The sequence below is a fragment of the Amphibalanus amphitrite genome, unplaced genomic scaffold, assembly GCF_019059575.1.
Source record: "Amphibalanus amphitrite isolate SeventyFive unplaced genomic scaffold, NRLGWU_Aamphi_draft 001394F_arrow, whole genome shotgun sequence".
NCBI classification, from domain to species: domain Eukaryota; kingdom Metazoa; phylum Arthropoda; class Thecostraca; order Balanomorpha; family Balanidae; genus Amphibalanus; species Amphibalanus amphitrite.
This window is the reverse complement of record NW_024882887.1, coordinates 147,880-172,808: the sequence shown is the minus strand read 5'-3', so window position 1 is coordinate 172,808 and position 24,929 is coordinate 147,880. Positions and strand designations below refer to the sequence as shown.

Genomic DNA, 24,929 nt, shown 5'->3' with positions numbered 1-24,929 from the left:
TCAAAACTAATGTTAAGGTGGGAGGGTCCCTTTAAAGCCGTTATATGTGATTAGGCGAAAAACCGCAGGGGAGGGGGTGTTCAAACAGACAAACACCCCCCGGCCCGGCGCGGGTTATTGCAAATATTTAAAGCCGTTATATGTGATTAGATTAGGCGCACTGATCGGTGCCGTACAAAACGTCATGGAGGTACCGTGAAATGTGCGAATAGCCCCGGACAATCTCACTGTTGCAGTGATATGGGAAAAGGTACTATAAGATTAATGGCTAATTCGACATTTTTAGGTTTCGAGGAGAAAGACAGGGGAGTTTAGACCCTCAGCTTGCCCCGTAGAGCGTGGGTAACGTGCCCCAATGCATACCAAATACCTACACTTACCTAATAGTGCTTTTGGTGACATTTGATCTCAATACCGTACACATCCTTCATGCGGATTTTATAGCTGTGAATAGTGAACACTGTATAGCACTGTAAAGAAAATAAGTGGGAAGACTTACTAAACCTGTCCTATGTCATGACACATGATACTGACCCATTTCGTTTTGCACCGTCCGGCTGTTGCGCCATGCAGTTGACTGGTGGCCGATGCTGTTTCATCTGTTCGGCAGGGGCGTGCCCGAGTCGGTGTCTGGTCTGGTCTGGATCGGTTTCCTGATGTCAGTCGCGGTCGTCACAGCGCAGGTCAACGTCCAGTTTGACGGGGAGGTAAGACTAGAAAACTACTACTACATACTAAAACTACTCGAAAACTGGGGATTACTCGGCTCCACTCTATTGCATTGTAGCGGACACGCTGTGCACGCCTTATCAGCTAGTGTATGCGTATATTAGATATTTTAACCTTCCAGGCGGTGGTGGGGGGGGGGCATTTTTGCCCCCCCCTTTAGTTTTTTCAATATATCTCGAGAACCGCTGCGCCGATCGTCACCAAACTTTCAGTACCCTCCCGTGAGCAGCTAGCGCACATGGTGACCAAAATTTTTTCTAAAGGCTATGATAGGTTGGCCGCTAATGACGTCAGAGTGACGTCATTTTTGCCATTTTCGACCCAAAAAAAAGGTTTCGCGGGAAGAGCTGTCAGGCCTACAGCTTTAGAGATACAGAAAAATGTTACAGACATAAAAGGTGTAGAATCAAAAGGGCTACAAAACTGCTATTTCGTTTTTTCGAATTTTGGTGTTATAGCGCCAAAAAATGTTATAGCGCCTCGGTGTTATAGCGCTTTCCCTAGAAGCCCCGTGAACGGTGAAACATTTTATCTTTGACCTGACCTGTGACGTCATCGGTGACCCCGAGGTCAATGAAATTTGGTTTCCTTCAACAAATTTGACAGGGCTATCGAACGCCGTTTGAATTTTTCGGATCCGTCCAGTAGTTTCGGAGATACGGGGGGGGGGGCAAAAAATGCCCCCCCCTCCACCGCGCGGAAGGTGGCTGGTAGGCCCACCGCCTGCCGGGTTAATCATCACGTGATCGTGGCTGGATGATCATTTTGTTTGGTGTACCTATGTAGGCAAATATGGTTAGCTGTCATCTAATCTTGCTTCATCAAGCGGCTCCATGCTGTCCGCCATTGGTGCAGTTGTCAATAATCTGGCACTGCCCATCTCAATTATCCGCACATGGCTCAGAGCTGTTTGAACTCTGAGCCTTCCCTCGTAAAAGTGTCTGTTCGCTCCCGCTTCCCGTCTCCATAAATCTCCTATACCCTCCCGCCTCACTAATACAGCTGTCACTAACCCCGTCTCCCGGTCGACAGATGCTGGCTCAGGAGTCCTCGCGGAGCACGCGGCAGAGCTGGCCGCCCTGGAGGAGGAGGTCGCCGGCAGACAGGTATTTACACCCACCTCTGCAACACTCTGCCGCCCCGATACCACAGTAGATGAGCCAGTGCCGCGGACGGCCGCAGGCACGGCTCCCGTATACCGGCCGGCCGGCGCGGCACCGGTTCCCATCCGCCGGATTTACATTGGCCCAGTTTCGTTTGCATACGACTGACTTTCAGTGTCGGCGGCTGCTGTGCTCCCTATCACGCACGCTGCGACCAGGTGCTTTGCATAGATTGGAGGGTGACGGCGTGCGAGGCAGCGGAAGCTTTGGGCTTATAATGGGCCGGGGCAGCGGGCTGTCTGGGGAGGGGGGGGCGACAACGCTCTCCCAAATGACATCCAAACACAAATGAGCGTCAGTTTTGTCTATCATCATGTGTAAAGAACAGTCTGTAGCAGCATGATTACTACAAACAACTCTGTTTGTTTCATTTGTCAAGTGGAGCTTTCTTCTCCTCATAAAAACGTAGGGGTAGGCGACTAGGCATTTACGGCGATACTAATGATGACTGATAATGCCAAATCCGGACACCTTTCACCACCAATGATTAACGTTGGTCAAATTATCCAAAAACATAGGAGCTAATGTGTCTTTGGCATCACGTCGCCCCTAGTGACCAGTCTGCCGCACATAGTGTCCGTTCGGTGTTCCGTCTTTAGTGACCAGTCTTCTGTCACTTAATCTGTCGCCCTCAGTGATCAGTCTGTCGACCTTATTGACCAGACTGCGGCCCTTGACCAGTCTGCCGTCAGTGATCAGTGTGCCACCCTTAGTGACCAGTCTGTCGCTATAAGTAACAACTGCCGTCCAACAAGTGACCAGTCTGCCGCCCTTGGTGACCAGTCTGTCACCCTTAGTTGTCAGTCTGTCGCTCTTATGTAGTACTAGTGACCGGTGTGCCGCCCTTAATGACCGGTCTGCCGCCCTTCGTGACCATTGTGCCGCCCATAGTGACCAGTGTGTCGCCCCTAGTGACCATTGTGCCGCCAATAGTGACTATTCTGCCGCTCTCAGTGACACTGTTCCTGTGTGTCCGCAGACCGGAGAGCAGCAGTTCTCGGCCCCTGTATCTGGCCGACCCCCGGCCGAGCGGGCAGCGTCGCCGGATACCGCCGCCACCCGTGCTCTCACACCTAACGGCACCGCACGCCGGCCGCCTGCCCAGCCTGCGCTTCTCGCCGTCCCGCGAGCGCCAGCAGTACCAGTGGTACCCTCGGCCGCCACCAGGGGCGCTGCCGTCGTCCAGCGCACCAGCAGAAGCGCCCGATGTCCAGAACTGGAGGGGACCCGACCGATCAGCGTCAGAGAGGTCGCAGCCCGGAGGTATTCGTCGCGCCGACGGACCGGCAGGGCTCCAGCACCAGCAGGCGTTCCCTCCAGAGAGACCGGCGGCCGGCTCACAGCTAGGTACAGACTTACGGATGCGGCCGGCTCCGAGCCCAACCAGACGACAGGAGCCGCAGAGCGGGCGGCGGCGGTGCGTCAGACAACCGCTCAGGACCCCGGCCAACACCGTGGTTTGATGACCAACCGGCCACCGAGCGACCGAGGCAGGCCTCTGCCGCTCCCCCACCGAGCCAGCGCGGCGGCCCTGGCGGCCAAGGACGACGAACACCGGCCGGGGCAGCGTGACACACCCAGTCACACGCGCGACAAACCCTGGCGAGCGGCGTAGCGATCAGCCGGACGGGTGGGGCCTGCGGCCGTCCGCCCACTACGCTCAGCTGGCACTGGGTGCAGCAGCTGCCAGCCAGGCGGCAGCCGCGCTGGGGGCGACGGAACGAGAGGATGCAGCGGGACCCGAAACCCCCACCGAATACGGCCAAAAGACCACTCAGTATGACGACGGCGAGCGGTACGACGCCGGGCCAGGCGCATCGGAGGGTATGCGTACCACGCCGGAGACTGCAGAAACCGCCAGTCCGCCGGCGGTGAACGTCGTCGAGCGCACCCGTCTGCCCGCCAGGGAAACTTGGGGATCAGCAGGTGTTCCAGCGACCTACGAGCCCCACTCGCCTGTCCATGTAGCTGCTGAGCTGGCGGCGCTCTCAGCTCTGCTGACTGAGTCAGGGAACGGCCTGGGCGCACAAGAGGACGACCTGAAAACACTTCCTGTCGTCCACAGGCGGCACAGATACGAATCCCAGGTGAGCCGCGCACCGCTGAGTTCCAAGGATGTCATAAGGGTTCCGCTGGGTCGACCCTTCGGAGGTCGCGAGGACGAGTCGGCTACGGACTCTGCAAGCACAGAATCTACGGGTCCAGAGATGATTGGCACAGTCTCTGACAGTGACTCCACTACAGACTCTGTCGGTGTCACGGAAGCTAACACAGCGCAACAAGCCGTAGAAGGTGACGTCGGTCAGGTAAACGCAGAGAAAGAAGAGCTGTCTGATGAAAGACTCGCAGAGCTTAACAAGATCGTATGGCCTACCATCGAGAGCGCAGACGAAGACTCTCTCCAATACGATGATGCATATTACGACTACTACGACTATGAGACTGATGATCTAAGCAATGTGGACGTACCCCTCGCCTTCCCGGCGACTTCTAAATCACCATTAGCTTCAGAGGCTCATGGTGAAGAAGACATCATTGATACTTAGCGAGACTACGTCTGGTACGATCACAACGCAGAGTTCATGGAGCTCCGGCCAGCAGCGGTAACCAGAAGGCCGGTGAAGATGGCCACTGCCGCAACGACGGAGCCGGAGGACACAGTCTCTGCTGGGGTCACAGAACAAGAACCATCACCCCTTCTAGCAGTACAGAGCGGGAGGATGTCGTCTCTACTGCCATCACGGAGCATGAGGAAGCTGCATACCCTGAGAGGATGGAGTCTGATGATTATAGCACTACTAAAGCGACAGAGTTGGAGGACGCGCTCTCACGCAGAGGGCTGCAAAAACCGGGCCGCAGGAGAGGTGCAGAGTCCAGGCGAATCGACCAGCCCCACGACACTCAATCAAGAAAAACGACATCCGGCCAGAAGATGGCTGGATCGGAAAGACAAGCCAATGTCTTTGAGGAGAGTATACCTGGCTCCAAAAGAAAGGTGGAGGAGATGTACTTCGAAACAAGTCACGACAAAGATGATGAGTATATTGGCGTCACTAGCTCGCACAGTACTGACGTCGTTGAGGCTGTGCCTGCGGTGACGGAAGCTAGCACAGAAGCCTCTTCTTCACACGAGAAGAATGGTTACTGGAACGACAAGCCGTCACCGTACGGTGGGTTGATAGACGATGTTGTTGGGGAAGTTCTCCAAGAAATATTCCATGAAGCAGAGGTCACTTCAACGCCAGCTACTTCGACAGCAAAAGTAACCAATGACATTGATTACGCTGCATATGATGATTTTGAGCTCTACGACGATGACACAGAGCTACCATTGACAACTGAGGCGTCGATCAATGGTTTTACGTCTGTAGAAAACGGACTACCGTATTCAAAAACAAATATTGACGCTGCTGCTAACAACGACGAGTCAGCATTTGATATGCCGAGTGCTGCGACCACTATCGATCCGAGCACTGCTACAACTGTGCTATATTCGCCAGGAAACCCTGCTGACGAAACAATATCAACCACAAAACGAGGAGAGCTAGGCATTGTTCGGTCAACCTCTGAAAGCAGTCTAGGCGATGGTGATTTATCACACGTCGACCAAACAAGGCAACCGGTATTGATGGACACGAAATCAGGTATCGCGCCTCTGAGCACAAGTGAATCGTCAACTGAAGCAGCTACCGTGACGTACAGTGAGGATCAAGACACGGAAGAGGAGGCGCCACGGGGCATCAGCCAATCGACTGCATCAGTGACGAGCCATCCTTACAGAATAGGAGCACCAGAGCTCACCAGCAGCTCTGCGCCGACTCCTTCAAGTCTGTACCTCTTCTCGAATTTCCCAGAGTTCGCGGGCAGTGAGCAGGACGGGGCAGATACTGTGACAAGCTCTCCTGACTATCACTTCCAAATGGACGCAGCGACTGATTCTTCTGATGGCGAGCTCGATCTAACAAATCATGGGCACGCAGACACTTCCAATGAACAGATTGACATGACAGAAGCAGTTGCGTATTCTGACGATCAGCTTGGAATGACAGACGACATCGATGCCCCTCATCACAAGGGCGGTATGGTTAGAGAGTTGATGCCAGACAGTTATCAACAGACTTCGGTGACATCAACCGCAGCCCCTAACGATCAACAGGACGTGGATGATATGAACCAGGCCAACGTTGATCAGCAGTTCTCAACTATTGCAACAGAAACCGCGTACAATGACCTGGTGGGAATGACAAAATATGATGATACTCAGACAACGCTTCCCAACATTGTCTCAACTACAGAGCCAGAAGTACAGGTCCCTACAGTACGGTCAACTGAGGATTCAATATCGGAGCTGGTCGACGGATTGTCCACCGCTATGAGCCAGGATCTAGCAACACCTGTTGAGCATGCGACAACGTCAGCGCCAACCATCCTAACAACAAAACAAAATGCTGCTCCATACACATACCGTGACAACATTGTTACGGAAGGAGCAAGCTCAGTTTCAACTCATTCCTCTGAGGAACACAGCAATGACCAGCTTGATGAGTCTTCTACAATGCCCACGGACTTCGACCGGGAACCAAAGAAAAGCACTAGAAAACCCATCCCACGTCTGCAGTCACGACCAACCTTCTCAAAGTTCTACCGCTTCGGGAATGGGGCTCCAGTCACCAGTACTCAGTCCGCTGTGACAAAGCCTTCGTCTCCACCGACCGACGAGACTAGAACCAGCCAGGAAAGTTCACCCTTCACTTCCACACAGCGCATCACTAGGCCAGTTTCCTCTTCCACGCAGGCGACCACTAGTTCCTCTTTCGAGGTGGTACCCAACCCAAGCACCGACGCAGGCGCAGCAGCCACCGCGTCCCCATCACTGGACGAGGTGCGGTCAGCAATCCAGCCGTTCAGTCTGGCAGAAATGCTCGTAGAGTCCGGTCAGAGCCTGGCCGCCTTTCTGAGAAGCGACTACACAATGGCAGACGTGATGGCGATTATAGATCGACTGCGTGCCAGACGAGAGGGCCGTCCTATCCCGGTGACGGATGAGACGCTTGCGCCGACCCCGACGACCGCACGGACAGACCAAGTAGACCCCCAGGTTCGGCGCCCTTCTGGAGCTCAGTCTAGTGCACAGCTCCCGTACGAATACCAGCCAGACGAGAAACATCACAAGGAAGCCGGAGTCTCGTCGGGTGGTGAGAAACAGCTGCCTTCTGACCGAAGTCCACTGGAAAACGCTGTCAACCCTGGGACAGAGTCGGCCCCTCGGCGGCCGAAGCAGTGGAGTCTGGCGGAGATTCTCGAACAGAAGCAGGTCTCGCTGCCCGAGTTTCTGGCAAGGGGCGGTGACGTCAAGCAGTTGCTTCTGGAATATAATTCTGCAACGCCCTCTCCTGACACTGAAGACGATGCCATCGAAGAACTGTCTACAATCAAACCACAAGCCGATGTCAGTGGCAAAATTTATAGCCTTAAGGAGATCCTTGGCATAAGAAAGCAGACGCTCAAACAGTTTATCTCTGGCGGGGGTAACGTGACCGCCATTCTCGAAGAATACAATGGCGTAGGCTGGCGTGCGTCGCTACGCACCACCACAGCAGTTCCTGCCACCTCTTCATATACACCGACCACATCCACATCGTTTCCTGGCGCCCAAGGAGACCCGGATGAGCCGATGACACTGTCTGTGCCACTGGGAGAGGATGACGATGACCAACAGCGCGACACTCAGCCGGGCATCCGACTTCTCTCGCCGGCACCGGCCATCTACGGCCGCCCGGTCACCCTACTGCCACCGGCGCCAATCGGCGACCCTCCGCGTCGGCTGGACACACCACCACTATCCGACCACAAACCTCAGCCAGCACTGCCCACCGTGCTGCCGCACGACGAGCTCTTCGAGCGGATCAACCAGGAGACAGAGGCCATGTGGGCGGCGGCCGGCGGTGGTGGCGGAGAGGGCCAGCACCAGGTGGACTCGACTGTCTTCGACATCGAGCTGTCTCCGCCGAGCGGCGGCATCAGTCCGGCCGTGCGGCACGCCGTGATCGCCAGCGGCGCGGTCGGCGGCTGCGCCCTCCTCATCTTCGTAGGGCTGATGGCGTTCTGCAGGTGGCGTCAACGTCGTGACGAGCGCGCACTCGGCCCGTGTCCGGCTGCGGACAGTGAGCGCAGCAGCAGCCCCCTCGATCCCAGCCGCATCAACGTCAACAACTACGCCAACGCATACCGGACGAAGACCACCGGTTTCTGGGGCTCCCTAAGGAAGTCGTTCAACCAGCGCTACGCAGCGGCGTATTCAGACACTCCGTACGGGGGTGTCACCACTTGAGGTGGCCTCGTGTGACGATTCGTGGGTAGGTGCTGCCGACCGACGGGTAGCGTGAATGTGACGAGAATATCAAACGCCAGGGACCAGTGTAGTGGTCGTAGCATGAAGGCTGCCGACTACCGAGTGATAACAATAAAGGACTGTGGCATTGACTGAGATGCGCTTAGACAGAGCTGAGCTAAGGTGCACCTTATGAGTAGTACTAGAACCTGCATTTTATTGTTGCACCGGGAATGAAGCTTCTTTACTTTTAGCATTGACGATGGTTCACCTGGCAGATAGTGATAGTTAGCCTTTACATTGCATGTCAGTGTGCTTCAAAACGGACGAAAGCTGCCAGCCTTGTTGCGGATCCGAAGCCTGAGAGATGGCGTCGGTGCCCGATGGTTCATACCAACTATTAGACCCTGGACCCGTGCTGAAGGCGCGGTCCCTTCCGATGCCGTCGCGCTGTCGTGCGTACTACGTACGTCTCTTCCCGTCTGTGTGATACACCCTGCCACTCTCTCAGTACTGAGCGTGATACACCCACCCTATCGGTACCAAGCGTGATACAGTGTACACTCTGCCACCCTCTCAGAACTTAGCACTCTTCAATTGACTTGTGTAATCCGCTGAATGTTTGGTGCTTGTGTAAAGTGAATATTTATTAATGAGAGACTTGTCAATAAACTGGAGCAGGTATGTACAGTTTGCGCGATGCGCAAAATTGTCAAGTATCTTCATTTGAGAGAGGTGTTTTTGCTTGAAGCAACTTGTCATTATTGTTACGTATGCAGGTCATTCAGAAGGTCACTAACCCGGTCGGGCCCGAGGGTTAACCCTCGCCGGCATAGGCCATTTTGCGTCCTTCGACGGCACAAGGGGGGTGGGGTGGTACCCGACCCCCCCCTCGCGTTTGGCCCCTGATCGAGCTAGAGCTTCGCAGAAAAACGAGCGTGCTGCCCGTCATGAGAGGAAGCCGATGATACTCAATCTTAACCCGCGCCCCAGTGGTGGTCTCAGCCAACTTCGCCCTAGTGGGGGGGGGGGGGAGCATATGTTACCACCCACCTCTAACTCAAAAACTAAGAGGGCTAGAAAGACGCGGTAAATGAAGTCGATAGCTCTCAATGCGTACGTTTGAAAGTATTCCCGTCATTTTTCATCTTAGAGCAATATTGGGGTCACTGGAGGTCATCAAAGGTCAAAATTTGCCAATGTCATTATAATTTTCAGAAAACATGCATTTATCTCGGGAACTATGATAGCTAGAAAAACACATGGAAAAGCAATCGATAGCTTTTGAACTCTTCTTTTGATAAGATTATCATCAGAATTGACCTCAGGTCAACGGTTTAGCCTCCAGAGGGCAAAAACTCCAAAAATAGCTGTTTTTACGAAGTGTTTTTCGACAATAACTTTTGACTTAAAAGAGCCAAGACATTTCTATTGCCATAATCGTGTTCCTCTCGCCGAGACGCGTCGAATGAACTATAATTTGACCTTGAAAGGTCAACTTGAAAATTTGACCTCAGGTCAAGGTCATGACCTGATCGGAAAAGGTCATGTTGCATATCATTCGATGCGTCCCAAGAAGACAAACACAATAAGGTCATCCCCAGCGTCCTATCTCTTTCCAATCGAGAGTTATTGGTAAAAATATGTTTGTAGCCTCAAATGACCTCGGATGACCTTTCTAGAGGCTATCAGGAAAAAAAGACACATTGGTCGTCACGGGTGGTCCAAATGATTGTGATTCTGAAATATTTGGACTGTTCCTATGCGTACACACGGGTCTAGAGGCATTTTCATTTTCTCTATTGACTTATAATGGTAAGGTCACGGAACTGGCCTGACCTTAGGTCACGGATATAAAAAATCCGAGATAGGTATACAAATTATAGGCGCCCATAACATCATGCAATTCACCAAGTTTAAAACCTTTCTGACAAACACTGCAGGCTGGACATGATTGCAAACTGTTTTAGGCTTGGTCAGTTAACTTGATCTGGTGACCTGACCTGACATGACCTGGGGTTAAAAATTTCACACATTGTCCAAAATTGATGTACAGCCCAACGCTAAAGTAATGTAGGGTTTTACCAATCTCAACGGTTGGCTTTGACTGGCGATTGTTTAATGCGGAGTGATCGAAAAGAAGATGTCAATAGCTAAAGTTGCAGCTGCAAGGGTGACGATACATATAAGCTACATTCAAAGTTTCATTGTAGTCTGGTTAATCGTTCATAAGCTTCAGAAGCAGAACATACCCATGACTGAAACCCCACATTACTTCTGCTGTGGACTGTACAAAAAGCTACTCCAAGCGGCGCGGCGCGTTTTTTATTCACACACAAAAAACGCGACAGGGTGGTAACATATGACCCCCCCCCCCCCCACTGGGGTGAAGGTTAAACCGGCGGCGCTTGCGAAATAACGGGGGGGGGGGTCGTACAGCTCAGCACGGTGCGGGATAATGGACTAGAGAATAGAGATCACTGTAAACAACAGGCTGCAGCGTCCTGGCAATATCGCCGCTATAGCCTGGGGCCTCAGACCCGAGTTGTATATTTATAACTGGCCGCCGTTTGTGAGGCGCATGCGCACGGGGTGTCCGATCAGTGGTCCGGAACGGGCGAGAGACCATGAGCCCAGAAGGCACAACGCGACGGCCGACTCATAGACAGCACTGGCACACGACGTCGACAGCTTCGCTGCAAGGAAGGTGGGTGAAGCCTGCGGGTAAAAATCATTTTCACCTATCACTTCACGGCAGCACCTACCTATCCTAAGTCCATATTGACATCTTCCTTAGTGGGCGGTTAGAGGTACATGCGCATGCTGCTGAGCATGCCTCCTTACTCACCGCTCCCGCCCGGGTGGAAGTCTCTGTCACCTTCGCCATGATGCGGGAAGGGACGTTTTCGGCCACACCCGATAATTTATAAAAAAGGTAGTAAGGTGTCAAAAACAATCGTTAGGACTAAACGAGTAACTTCTTTCAAACTTAAGCGATTATTTTTCGCTCAGGGGGCCCGTCACTGGCAAGGTGAGGCACGAGGTCTCCGTACTATCGCCAATTTCGCCCCTTGCGTGCTGGCTGGCTGAGAGTCTAAATTCGCTAGTGTATTTCATCAAGTGAGGTCCCTCTAGTCATCAACTTTTTTAATAGAAATAAATTTATATCAGTTTTAATCATTTGACATCAGAAAAAATATCCAATCAAACCCAATACTATTTTCAATTTTTACTACATTACCACTAGGTATTCCAATTTCCAGGTGTTCTTCAAGAAGGTGCAGGATGCCCGGGAGCTCAACGTCAAACGCCAAAAAGGTAAGTATGTTTTAATTCGCATCCTATTGGGGTCATTGTTTTATGGCCGAAATGGACCATAAAACATGTGTCACGTGACCCATGCATGATATAAAGTTTATGTGACCTAGGCTGACTTAGCCTTGATCTGAAAAATTCGAAGTACAAGTTTGGTACCCCCAGGGCATTTTAGGCATACCTATATTTAGGAATGTGTAAACCAAAAATGAGCTTGATGAGACTGGTAAGCACTGCAGGCGTCCAGAGCTCAAACTGTGAAAAAGCCGAAATTTTGATAATTTTTGCTTTGACCGTGACGGCACCGGTGACCTCGAGATCAATAAAATTAGGTTTCGTCAGACAATTTTCAAGGGTTATGTTACACCGTAGATTTAGAAATTCTGACAATCGGCACAACAGTTTTCCCTGACACAAGAGTTCCCTGACAATTTGGCAAAAGCTGCCTGAGATAAGCATAGAAAGGGGTTCTGTAGAGCCCTCCCCCCTCCTCTCCCCAGTCAACCGTGTTTGGAAAATATCCCTGTCATGCGCGCGGGTTAATGAGACAACGCTTGCGGCAGAACTTTTTTTACACTTTTTAAACCGTCGTCGATCAGGGTCTTCTGGAGCGTCTTCAGGATGGCGTGGTGATCGGCGACGGAGGCATGATGTCGGAAATGTGCAGACGAGGATACGCGATTACCGGCATATGGACGCCCGAGGTGTGTGTCCAGCACCCGTCAGCAGGTGGGTCCACTGCACGGTGACCTGGCCCCGTCCGTTAGGCAACAATCCGGCGACTGCCGCTGTCTGTACTGGGTTATTCGGTGTGACTACCGTTAACACTGAAAGGTACTTGGTTACTCGGTGTGAGCGCCGCGGACACTACTCGCCACTCGGTTACTCTGTGTGACTACCGTTAACACTGTAAGTTACTTGATTACTCGGTATGACTACCACTACCACTAACACTGTACTGGGTCGCAGTGCGAGAGCTGCACCGGGAGTTTGCCAGGGCAGGCGCCGGCGTGCTTCAGGCGCTCAACTTCTACTCCAACGACCAGAAGATGAAAGAGCGCGGCCTCGACTGCACCGTGGAGGAGATCAACCGCGCGGCGTGCAGGTACCTACAGCTGCATGTGTACCTGTGTATATTCCTTCATTGCCAGATCCGGGATGGAGATACCTATCAGATGCTACTCACGTTGAATCTCCCCCCACGCAAAAGGCATCGGATCGCATCCTCATCTGTCTGTTGGCCTGTCTGGTCTGTCTGTTTTGTCTGCCTGAGTCCAGTGCGTCTGTCTGACACCAGTCCGCCGTCGGAAGTCCGTCTGTGAGATCAGTTCGCCGCCGGCAGTTCGTCTGTATGATGTCAGTCCGTCTGTCCGACCTCAGTTCGTCTGTCTGACATCAGTCTATCAGTTTAACATCAGTCCGTCTGTCTGAGATCAGTCCGTCTGTCCGACATCAGCAGTCTATTAGTCTGAGATCAGTCCGTCTGTCTGAGATCAGTCTATCAGTCTGACATCAGTCAGTCCGTCTGCCTTAGATCAGTTCGTCTGTCTGACATCAGTACCTACGTCTGTCCGAGATCAGTCTATCAGTCTGAGGTCAGTCGGCCGTCGGCAGGCTGGCTCGGGAGGTGGCGGAGGAGGGCGACCAGCTCATCTCGGCCTCCCTGACAGCCACACCCGTGTTCGAGAGCGGCGCCTCGGACGATGACGTCATTGCCGACTACAAACAACAGCTGAAACCCATCATGGAAGAAGGCGTGGACTTCATCGTTTGTGAGGTGAGTACCGCAGTATTTTCGTTTTGTTTTCTTCCCATCAAGCAGTACCTATTAATGTGGAGGGTATTTTTGTTTATACCTAGATGTGATTGATAAAAACTTGGCATATGCCGTTGTACAGAGAACTATACCTATGCAGTAGAACCGTCCATAGCCCACTGACCGTAGGTCAGACCGCCGCCACGGATGTATGACACACCGGGACGCGCCCCTCGTGTGCCGCCCAGTGGCTGTTTGACATCCGTGAAATGGAGCTGGCGATTGCGGCCGGCCGCAGCACCGGCCTGCCGGTGGTCGCCTGTATGACGATCGGCACGCGCGGCGACCGCAACGGCGTGTCGCCCGAACAGTGCGCGCTGAGGATGGCCAGCGCAGGCGCCGACGTCGGTGAGCCTCCCGCCGACCCGCGATCCCAGGACGGAGGGTCTCACCAGCTGCCGCGTGACGCGCGGAGGTCTGATGAGGCAGCAATAGAACTAGTAGCCGATCAGGAGCCCTTGAGCTGACCTTTAATTTTACCTGCTGCATGCTCAACCTCACTGACAAACTACTGAGTCGAACCTCTTTGTTATTGTGTCGTATTGTCGCCAGACGTGCGGATACACGGATAGCTGGTAGTTGGAAACCATGTTATTGTGTCGTATTGTCGCCAGACGTGCGGATACACGGATAGCTGGTAGTTGGAAACCAGATAACTGACAACATTATCATTGATACGCATTTTTCTTTTCAGCTTGTCCCTATCACCTGTAGTAGCACGGTGTTTATGCCCGGTATCAGATACTCGATATCGGTCTGAGGCTTGCTGGCAGCTCGTGATTTCGGTTATGTCTACGTATTTACCCTTATCTTCCATGGACAGTTGGTATGAACTGCGCGGTGGGTCCACGTAACGCTCTGGCCACGATTCGGCGCATGCGGCTCGCTCTGGAATCGGCCGGCCTGAGCCGCCCGCTGATCGTTCAGCCTAACGGTCTGAAGACACCCGACGACGGGACGGAGGCACACCACCTGCCCGGCTGGCCCCTCGGTGAGAACGCCCGCCCCCACGCCAACTGGCGCGAAGATACGGTCCACCATTCAAAAAGCGTAAGAATATTGGGAAAATAAGATGAATAACCTGGGCAAAATGCCTATCCATTTGTCACGGAATAATGACGACGGGCTGGAAACCCCGGTATGACTCATTCGAACGGCCGCAAAGATAACTGTTATCGGCAACCATAAGCTGGAGCTGACGCTAGTATGGCGGGCTAAAACGCGGGGTGGCCACTTCGCTTCGGTCTCTACGCTCTTGACATGGTTTATTGGGGCTTTCGGGCTTTGCCCCAGTCTCCTCTACTTATCTCAAATGACACCTGCGGGAGCGAGCCTATCTCAAAAGGCCACAACACGACCCCGTTTATTGTGATCTCTTTCCGCCCACCCCTCCCGCGGTCCGGCAGCCATGGAGCCGCACGTCATGAACCGGCTCGAGGCGAGGGCCTTCGCTCGCGAGGCCTACAAGGAAGGCGTGCGCTACATCGGCGGCTGCTGCTACAGTACCGTTTACCACATCAGGTATTACCAGAGCACTGACCGCGAGCATCCACAGGAGCATCAAAGCGGCGCCAGAACGTGGGCGCACGAGTCTGAGTGAAACTTTTACGGTTTGAGCAAGGCTTTGTTGTGTTCTCCTATGTAGATTGTTAATCCAGCCTGAGCAGGTATGTGTTGCCCTCGGGTATGGGGGTCTTATTTCAGCAAACAGCTGTGCGGCCCTGCTTGGGCTCGCTGTATTCAGTAATTTGAGCTTCGGTCCCGTTTGGGCACGCTGTGCTCGGCTATGCGGCCCAGTTTGGGATCACTGTATTCAGTAATGTGGCCCTGTTTGAGCTCACTGTGCTCAGCTAGCTGGGCCCCGTTTCAGGGCGATGGCCGAGGAACTGCAGGAGGAAGCCGGCGGTGTCGCGCCTCTGGCCTCGCACAGCGGCGGCTGGGCCCCGGAGCTCGCCAATAACGACGACCCGGAGGTGGCAAAGAGGTCCGTCCACAGGGAGACGGTCGTCCCACAGCGATTCCAGCACAATTAGTTGACGGGGAGTTACAGTTGATGCCATCCGATTCTGTCCAGATACGTAACATTAAGAACAACTTCATCACGACTTAAATCAGCCAAAGTTTGCACGCTATGAACTTACAACAAAACGTTTGCGCGAGCATTTGCCACACAACATAGTAGGCACTGTGGTCTGTGATAATGTCATCAGTCATCACAGATAAAGATGGCTGAATTTATATCTTTACAACGATATCCCTGTTTTTCAGATCTACGAAGGAATATTGGATGAACGTCTGTCCCACGGCGGTGGAGCCCAAGCCAGCTGCTGAGTTTATGGCCGGTTGGGCCGACTGCTGCGGCTGCTGAATTCATGGCCGGCTAGGCGCACAAAGGCTCCTGAGTTTATGAACGACTGCGCGCACAGCAGCAGCACTGCTGCTGAGTTCATGGCCGGCTGAGCTGATAGCAACTGCTGAGTTTATGCCCGGCTGGGCCGACCCCTGCGGCTGCTGAGTTTATGGCCGATACAGCAGTTGCTGAGTTCATGGCCGGCTGGGCATACAGAAGCAGCACTCCAAAGGCTCTGAATATTAGCTGGCGGTCGTCAGAGAGTCCTTTGCCATATTCACGGGTACCTAATCATTAAACGTTCCTATGGGACTCTTGTACTCCCCATGATGCTGGGTATAGTGTAGTGATAAGAGTACTCCTGTTCAAGAAAGGTCTCCTTCATGAATAAAATGATTAAAATGCAACGCCTTTTGCAGCTTTCGCACTGAACCAAGCTTACCAGCTATCTGTGTCACCTTTTTCAACAGCCATATTTTCCCGTTGACTATCCGAGCAAGCCGCTCCCCATAGTCCCATGTTTGGAGGCGCATATTCAATCTCCCAACGTAGTCGTACGTTGGGACGCTATTTTCTAATGCCGCAGCCCACTCCACTTTCTAAGTGAGAAGCATGATCACTAACTGTTAAATCACAGGATACTGCCGACAATCGGTACATTCGTGGCCATCAGCCTGAGTTCCCATGAATTAGAGTTCCTGCGTGACAGCCTAGCGTACGTACTCCAAGCGTCCAGCGTGCACTCCACATCGTGGGATCACACGCTTGACGGTATCCAGACGCACGTTGTTGTTTCTCAACGCTCGGTGGCTTTGGGCCCACCCTTGTCATTTGACACCAGAGTATATGCTTTGAGCATCAGCTATGTTGGCGGTCTACTGGTTCTGACACGTAGCAGCATGCCAGATTACAATTTCTGGAGAAAAACAAACACGGAAGCCTTCGGAAATGGGATATTCTGGTGTTGTGAAGAGCAATAAACAGTAGTGTTTACCGAAAGGGGTGGGGCCATAATACTACGAGGACAGACTAAACTAATTTTTTGTCGAGTCATCCCTTCAAACTAGCAAGTGAAGCAATGATAAACATTGTCAAACGTGTGTTGATCGTTATCACTTTTTATTTGACATCTCCGAAATAACACTAGCGTGAATGTACATGAATTAGCCACAGATGCTGTGGCCCAATGGTGTGCAGCGGTCGTGTGCCGCCTGTGCCGGTATGGGGTGCCGGGCACGGACCGACCTCACTGAAAGACGAGCTGAAGCAGCGGTCAGCGTCGCCGCCGCCGCCGGCCGCCGGCCGGGCGCGCAGAGTCGCCCTGTCGTACGGCTCGCAGCTTAGCTCTCAGATCACCAGCGAACGACCCTGCCTGGGGGAGGAGGGGGGGGGGGGCGGAGGTCACACACCCGCCCACCACAAACAAACGCCGCGGCTGGGTCGTGTCTGGTCTGTGTCAGTTACAGGAGGCTGGCGCTGTCACTCGCCAGTCATAAAACACGCCGTATATATTTAATTTAATTTGTAACTGGTGAGGACACTAAACCTGACATGTCAACCAAACAGCACGGCTCATGAGCATTCCAAGAATGGGAAGCTTCAGAGAAACCACTCGTTTTTTTTTACAAATTAATAAAAAAATATAGTTGCATCATTGTTGTGCGTGCACCTAAATTTCCTACTTTGATGTATTCAAAGTGCATGCAATAGTTACAATACATAAAATCATATACCAGTATAACGCCTTTCGGGGCGACTAACGGAGCGAGCGAGAGAGTGGGCCTTGCACGTGCGAAATTGCGAGGGGCCATCTCCAACTGATTTGTGCACGACACACTACTAACCGGTCTCTAACGATGTGCCAAATTTCAGCACAATCGGCCCAGCCGTTCTCGAGATCTGGAAGCGGCACCCTACACGTGCGCACGTGGAAAATGGGTCCCAACTGACTTTTGCACGGCACCCTAACCGGTCCCTAATTGTGTACCAAATTTGAGCGCAATCGGTCGAGCCGTTCTCGAGATCTGGAAACGACCCCTGCACGTGCGCACGTGCAGCAGCACCCAAACTCTGGCACATGGATATACAGTGCCTATTGGGTGCCTACCTACATGCCAACTTTCAGCGCAATCGGCTAAGTAGTTACCATAAGCGTAACTTTATATCTCTTTGTGGGTGCTCAAGCACCCCCAATCCTGAGCTCAGCACCCCCTGCCTTCTTAAAGCACCCCCAGCCTCCTCAAAACATTCCCAGCTGACTCAAGGCCCTCAATAATCAGAATGTCCATCTCCTAGTACTGTAATGAGCCCAGTGAATCATGCAAATACTATGCTTACTCAATTCAGTGACTAAGAGAATATACATTGAATAAATCACCACAAATTAAGATGCATGATATTTGTGTTAACATTACATCTGATATTATCAGGGGCCCGGGAACGATTTTCAAGTTGGGGGGGGGGGGGCGAGCCTAAAATACCTGACATGATGCATATAAAACAGTTCGATGTACCTCATCACGGAGGCCCTGCGAGGCCCTGCGGCGCCATTTGACCGCTGAGGGTTAACGATGGCCATATTTCTACTCAGAAGGGCCCTGTGGGGCTCTTTAGAGCACCTCATGGGCCCTAAATAGCCACACTAAGGTCTCCATAAGGGCCCCACGCCGACTTCTGAGGGCCTCTTGCGGCTTTTAAGGACACCTCGGTGGTCTCCAAAGGCCCGTTAAGCCTGAAACAGACTCTTTCCGCAGTCAGGAAATCGCATGCGAGAGCCTATTCAAATACATGGAAGCACGCTCGCATCAATCGCACGCACCTCCCGCGAGCGATTGATGCGAGAGGAATTACAATGTTTTTGAATAGGCTCTCGCATGCGATTTCCTGAACGCGGAAAGAGTCTGCTTCAGCCTTTACTGGCCTCTGAGAGGTCTTACCGGCCAATGAGGGAAAGTTCTAGGGACTTTTCCCACCTGTGATGGTCCCACACTTATTTTTCTGAGGGCCCCATAACGACAACTGTGGGGGCCCTCATCGGTGCCTATGAGGGCCCACACCGGTGTCTCTGAGGGTTTCACACCCCCAACTGAGTTTCTACACCAGTGCCTATTAAAGCCCTATATCGGCGGCTCTGAGGACCCAACAGTCAACACCTGTGCATCTAAAGGCCACCCACTGGTGACTTGAGGGCACCACAACGGTGACCCTGAGGGCCCCACCGGCGTCTGACAGTACCATGCCGGTCTCTTAGGACCCCGCAGGACTTCTTCTGCCGGCCTAATAAGGACCCCTTGCCGGTCACTGAGACCCCCTGCCGGCTTGTACCTAGAGAGTTCGTGTCAGCAGCTCTAAAGGCCCCACACCCGTCTGTAACGGCTCTACACCAGCGTCTATGAGGGCCCGGAGCAACGCCTGTAAGAAGGACCCTCATCGGCGCCTCTGAGAGAATCACACTAGCACCTCTGATCGCCCACACCGGCACCTGCATGGCGGCCCCACACCGGTGCCTCCCTTACCGGCGGCTCTGAAGGCCCTACGCCGGTGATTCTGAGGATGCCACCGATAACTGAAGGCACCACACAAGCCCTTAGTGTAGCTGAGCTTTAATCCCATACCGGCCCTTCGAGGGCGCCACGTCAGTGCACTCATTGCCCCACACCCCTCCCTCACACCCGGAGCGGGTAAACTGTGTTATACCTATAGCAACGATTTTACCACCGTTGTACGTTATGTATTTCTCAAAGTTGACTCAAAATGGTCCAGTACAAAACCTGGCCTGCCAAACTTATGGCCAAGGTCAGGCCCAAACACGTTTTGGGCAATCAATCTCAGTCCATGACTCCATTCTTCGGCAACTACGGTGCAAGGCCGATACTGTAGAAACTTGCAATTTGTACCCTTGACCTGACCTTGACCTTGACCTCAAACTTTAAATTAAGTGCATGTTTTTAGCTATCGTGATGAGATCTTTCGATTGGCGTTTGAATTTTCCAAATCGGACCAATAGTTCGGGAGATAACAGGGGGGTAAAATTTATCTTCCCCAGCCCCACGCGTTCGGCTGGAGAGTGGAGACCCCAGCCCCGCGCGGGTTAATGCATTGGGTGAGCCAAAATTGTTTTACAGTGGCGCTATTAAAACAAGCTCTCGAACCGATTTAACATCATTTCTTGCATGATGCCTAATGGCTACAGTAAAAAAGAACAGCTAAAAAAATACTACAAAAACTATGGAATGCCAGGCCTTTCTGAAAGCTATTGAGCACCCCCAATGATTTTTGGAAAACTACACCCATGGTAGTTACCCAGATATTGCAACAATTACAAAACTTACACCTCTTCGTTTTGCACGTGGCACGTGCGTAAGGGGTCACCCACATGCATCGGGAATAGTTCAATACTTGGTAGAAGGAATGAAGCTACTCTACAAAAATTACCGCATGTAAATCGGTCAAGTGGTTGCTGAGATATAAGCCTCGCAAAAGCGTCCGCACGGCCGGCCGGCCGACCGGCCGACCGGCCGCTCATACTCAGAAATTTCCGTTAATCTAAGGAAAGACTCCGCTCGCTTCGCTCGTTCCGTAACAAGTGACAGAGAAAATGGCATGCACCTAGACTACAGCAGGCTGACGCTACGCTCGCCCCCAGGACCAGTGTCAGGGTTTCCTCACCTGTTTGTCGGCACCTGGCCCAGCAGCCGGCGGCCGGCCGGCCCCACTGCGGCGGCGGCGCCGACGGCCGGTCTGCCCCGGTCCCGGCGCGCCGCTGGTCGAGCGCCGCGCATCCGTCATGGCGCGCACCAGGATGTCGGGCCGGGGCAGCAGGTGGGCCGGCGGCCGCGGCCGGTCCGTCACGCGCACCGTGCTGGCCACGGCCGGCGCCGGCCGTCCCTCGGCCTCTCCGTCCGAGTCGTCAGCGGCAGACGAGCGCCGGACGGCCGACCGCGGCCCGCGCGCCCCGCCCTCCGCCGTCCGCGGCCGACCGCCATGCCGGGCCTGCACACAGCGAGCACAGACAGCGGGCTCAGTGCGGCTACACCGCATACAACGAGTACATAACGAGCAGGACCACAGCACGAATGCGTCTCAAACCAATAAAACTGAGCAACGAACACTTGGCATTTCTAACCATGACAAATATATACAAATATCATAGTTATAGGCTGATTACAACACAGGCAGGCGTGGACATTGACTTCCACTGACACTTCATGGCTCCCACTGACTCGGTTCTGACTCCACTGACCTGTTTTGGGTCCCACTTACCCGTCCTGGCTGTCATTTACCCACCCTGGCTCCCATGTCTGGCTTCCACTGACTCGGTCCTGGCTCCCACTTTTCTGTCCTGGCTCCCACTGATCCCCTGGCTCCCATTGACTCGATCATGGCTCCCGTTGACTCGTTTTTGGCTCCCATTGACTCGATCCTGACTCCCACTGACTCGATCCTGGCTCCCACTGACTCGATCCTGGCTCCCACTGACTCGATCCTGGCTCCCACTGACTCGATCCTGGCTCCCATTGACTCGGTTCTGGCACCAACTGATCCATCCTGACTCCCATTGACCCGCTCCTCCTCCTCCTCACTAACCCGCTCGGAGGACCGTCCAGCCGGCGGGAACGTCGACTCCTCTCGCAGGTTGATGATCCGTCCTCCGGCGGCGGCGGTGGTCGGTACATCGTGCGGTGGCGGTACTCTTGGAGGGCCTGTGGCAGCGGACGGCGCGCCGGTGAGGACAGCAGTCAGATACATAAATGGAACAGCAGACTACTATGGACGTCAAACCCCTTGAGACCCCACTTTTTTGCGATAATTTTTAAATGCGTCAACTCTCGTTGACAATATTCTGGCAATGTGTGTTTCAGAACCTGCCGAAACTTTTATTACTAAGGTATTTTGACGCCAAACGATTATGAAAGGTACTTCTCATTCACTCGTAATGTTAAATTTCACGGAACGAATCTGCTGTTTGGGTAGAGGCTACGCGCTCATGAGGCGGAGCCACGTAATGACGTCAGCGCTAAGCTCCGCCCTACCCCTCCGGCGCTCCTTGCCCGGCGACCGGTCACTCGCGTCTCTCGCTCCATTCAGGCTTGATGGTGGGCGGTAGTTGGTAGCGGTAGCGGGCGCTGGTAGATTGCATTTAGGGCAGCTGGCGCTGGTGGCGGGGCTCGAGTGTGGCCGAGCGCAAGCCTCTGCCCGGGCCCGAATTGACCTTAGCATTACGAGTGAATGAGAAGTACCTTCCATAATCGTTTGGCGTCAAAATACCTTAGTAATAAAAGTTTCGGCAGGTTCTGAAACATACATTGCCATAATATTGTCAACGAAATTTGACGCTTTAAAAATTATCGCAAAAAAGTGGGGTCTCAAGGGGTTTGACGTTCATAGTAGTCGACAGGGGCATAAATGGAGCAGCGAAAAACGGACAGACAGACAATCTACAAATGCCAAAAGACCCAACCATACACCTGAAAAGTGTTTACCTATAGAACGTTTCCCGATGACACAACCCGGCTATGTCCAGTCCCGAGACCCGTGATACACCTACACACCCAGACCCGGTCAGGAGGGTAGTCAGAATTACACCCCGTCGCAGGGGCAGATGGCAGCACTCACCGTTACCGTTCGAGCGGGCCCGGCCCGAAGGCCCGTCATCAGTCGACAGGAACGAGATGCGCGGATGACGCCGCCGCCGGCCCGCCGCGCCGTCACTGTCGGCAGAGCTGGCCCCATCGCGCGCGGGCGGCTCGGTGACTTTGGAACTTCGACTGGGTGATCCCTTCGACCTGGGCTGTGTTGGAGAGACCGACCGACTGGAGCCGGACGTGTCACGCGACTTGGATCGCCCAGAACTGGAAGAGTCACGTGACCTAGACCGGTCTGACCCGGACGTACCACTCGACTCGGATCGTCGAGACTTCGATGTGTTACTTGATTCAGATCCAGACCTGGATGAGTCACTTGATTCAGATCGAGAGCTGGATGTATCACGTGACTGAGATCGCCGAGACCTGGATTTTTCACGTGACTGGGACCGTTTAGCTCTGGATTTGTCACGTGATTGGGATCGTTTAGCTCTGGATTTGTCACTTGACTGAGATCGTTTGGATCCGGAATTGTCATGTGACTGGGACCGTTTGGATCTGGACGTGTCGCGTGACTCAGATCGAGACCTAGATGTATCACGTGACTCAGATTGACGGGATTTTAAGCTGTCTCGTGACTTGGATCGTCGAGGTCCTGAAGTATCACGCGACGGAGACCGTTCAGACTCGGACGTGCCACGTGACTCGGACCGTCGCGACTTGGACGAATCACGTGACCTAGACTGCCTGGAGACGGCTGAAGCGGCGGCGGCAGACTCCGAGCCCTGGTGTGCCGGAGAGGCACTCGAGTTGGAATGGCGAGACGGCGATTCATCTGGGCGCGGTTGACAGTCACGAGGAAGGCCATTTGTACTAGCATCGTTAGACGCCGGCTCTGACTGGCGGTCCGGTGTCGTCGATTTTCGGTCCGGTGACGTCGATTTTCGATCTGGTGACGCCGGCTGGCGGTCCGGTGACGTCGGCTGACGGTCTGGTGATGTCGATTTACGGTCTGGTGACGTCGATTTACGGTCTGGTGACGTCGATTTACGGTCTGGTGCCGCCTCTTGCCGGTCCGGTGAGGCCGACTGCTGAACAGGGCTCCCCTGCTCCGGCGGTGGGTCGAGACGTATTTTCTTCTCCGCTGGCTGCTCCTCAGGCGGTGGCGAGCGTTTATCAGCACTGCAGCCAGAGCCGGGTGCTGCGACCGGTCTCCTGCCTCCACTGCTGGCCGCCCTCTCTGAAATGGCAGGCATTTTCATTACATTTTAGTATAGCATTAAAACTTGATGATTTTCCCTGGATGTTCAACACTATGAATCAAGACTGATTTACATGTGCTATTAGTGCCACATATCCAAGTGATGCTAGTGTCCTCAGAGTAGTATTAGTGCCAAAAAATAACAAAAGGACAGTCAGATGCCTATTATTTTCACATTCATTATTTTCATATTCATTGAAATTTCCAATAACCTTGCAAACAAACCTTTTGCCTGCATACTCATAGTCTGAAGTCTCCCAAGGATCTGAGCCAGCCATTCCACAAAAGCAGTTGTCTTCCCTTGTAGGAAAAGCACAAGATCATTTTCCATTTGCTCTTTAGACTTCTTGTTGACCACCAACACCATAATGTAGTCAGGTAAGGCATCATCTGAAATATAGATTATTCTGTAACTTCCTGGTACATCAGCATTGTCATGTGCCTCAGTAAGTACCTATCTATGTAGCAGGGTAAACATGTAAACACTTTGGTCATTTACCACTTAGGTAGGTACCCACTTTGTAAGATTTACATGGTCACAAAATTAGGTAGTAGTAAAGCAGGCATCACACTCGCTTTTTCCAACCAGAGGCACTGTAGGTTAGGTTGTAGGTTGTAGGTTTAAGGTAGCAGGTTTTAGCTTGTAGGTTGTACGTAGTTTGTACGTAACTGGTAACTGGTAAGGTTAGGTCAGGATTGGTTAGGTTTGGTTTAGTTTTATTAGAAAGCATCTTTGGGTAAAGTGCCTCTCCTTGGTTGGAAAAACAACTGTAATGCCTGTTTTATGACTACCCAATATTAGACAATAGAAACCTAGGTATAGCAAGGCATTGGTACCAAACTGACTGAGCCTAGTGACCTGAACACCAGCATAACTAATTAATTAAGGTTTTGTGAGCTGGATAAAAGCATGAAACAATTTGCCGTTTCTTGGCCATGAACTGTTCTGCCGTACTTCACTTGATTTAACTTGAAAATCACCTTAACCCGGATGGCGGTCACAACTTACCAACAGTTACGCCGAGCTCGAGAAGCTTCGCCTGAATCGCTTTCTTAATTTTCTGACTGACTTCCGACCTAAGTCCCTCCATGTCAGCGGTATATAGGACCTTATTGTCAACAGTGATTCACAATATCAATGCCAAGGCAAGCAAATATAACCTAAAATGAACCTATATGCAAAGGATGCAAAATTGCCAGCGTCCCGCGTTTTGATCCCGCGTGCAAGCCCGCGTGTAAGTACAATTTGAGTACAATGACAAGGCGCACACAAAAGTGCTCAATTTATTCATAATTTGTTCTGCACCCTGTGCAAAAACTGCTCATGCTAGAATGGAGATTGAGAAAGGAATGAGATGTTAGTTGTAAAAAGCAAAAGTA

At 52.7% G+C, this 24,929-nt stretch overlaps 3 protein-coding genes across 5 annotated transcripts; 2 read left to right on the top strand and 1 right to left on the bottom strand.

The window, feature by feature from the left end:
* Positions 1-587: 587 nt before the first annotated feature.
* LOC122372741 (serine/arginine repetitive matrix protein 1-like) lies at positions 588-3,355 on the top strand. Its single transcript, XM_043350275.1, has 3 exons — positions 588-707; positions 1,762-1,835; positions 2,872-3,355. The coding sequence occupies exons 1-3, from the start codon at positions 588-590 to the stop codon at positions 3,353-3,355; spliced, it is 678 nt and encodes a 225-aa protein (XP_043206210.1).
* A 7,467-nt stretch (positions 3,356-10,822) lies between these two features.
* LOC122372747 (betaine--homocysteine S-methyltransferase 1-like) lies at positions 10,823-16,111 on the top strand. Of its 2 annotated transcripts, none has more exons than XM_043350286.1 (10): positions 10,823-10,930; positions 11,487-11,541; positions 12,138-12,267; positions 12,508-12,643; positions 13,153-13,315; positions 13,543-13,702; positions 14,178-14,345; positions 14,761-14,875; positions 15,225-15,338; positions 15,623-16,111. In XM_043350286.1, exons 1-10 carry the CDS (start codon positions 10,851-10,853, stop codon positions 15,720-15,722), a joined length of 1,221 nt encoding a protein of 406 aa, XP_043206221.1. In that variant the 5' UTR covers positions 10,823-10,850; the 3' UTR covers positions 15,723-16,111. The 2 variants fall into 2 exon arrangements, with proteins under 2 accessions (XP_043206221.1, XP_043206222.1); XM_043350287.1 differs by having other exon boundaries at positions 10,859-10,930; positions 13,139-13,315.
* Positions 16,112-16,806: 695 nt separating this feature from the next.
* LOC122372748 (dentin sialophosphoprotein-like) lies at positions 16,807-24,806 on the bottom strand. 2 transcript variants are annotated; one of them, XM_043350289.1, is made up of 6 exons: positions 24,559-24,806; positions 23,775-23,939; positions 22,320-23,528; positions 21,291-21,406; positions 20,373-20,696; positions 16,807-17,076 (listed from the first exon to the last, which is right to left on the bottom strand). In XM_043350289.1, exons 1-6 carry the CDS (start codon positions 24,638-24,640, stop codon positions 16,978-16,980), a joined length of 1,995 nt encoding a protein of 664 aa, XP_043206224.1. In that variant the 5' UTR covers positions 24,641-24,806; the 3' UTR covers positions 16,807-16,977. The 2 variants fall into 2 exon arrangements, with proteins under 2 accessions (XP_043206224.1, XP_043206223.1); XM_043350288.1 differs by having other exon boundaries at positions 21,291-21,363; positions 22,409-23,528; positions 24,559-24,779.
* Between the last annotated feature and the right edge of the window lie 123 nt (positions 24,807-24,929).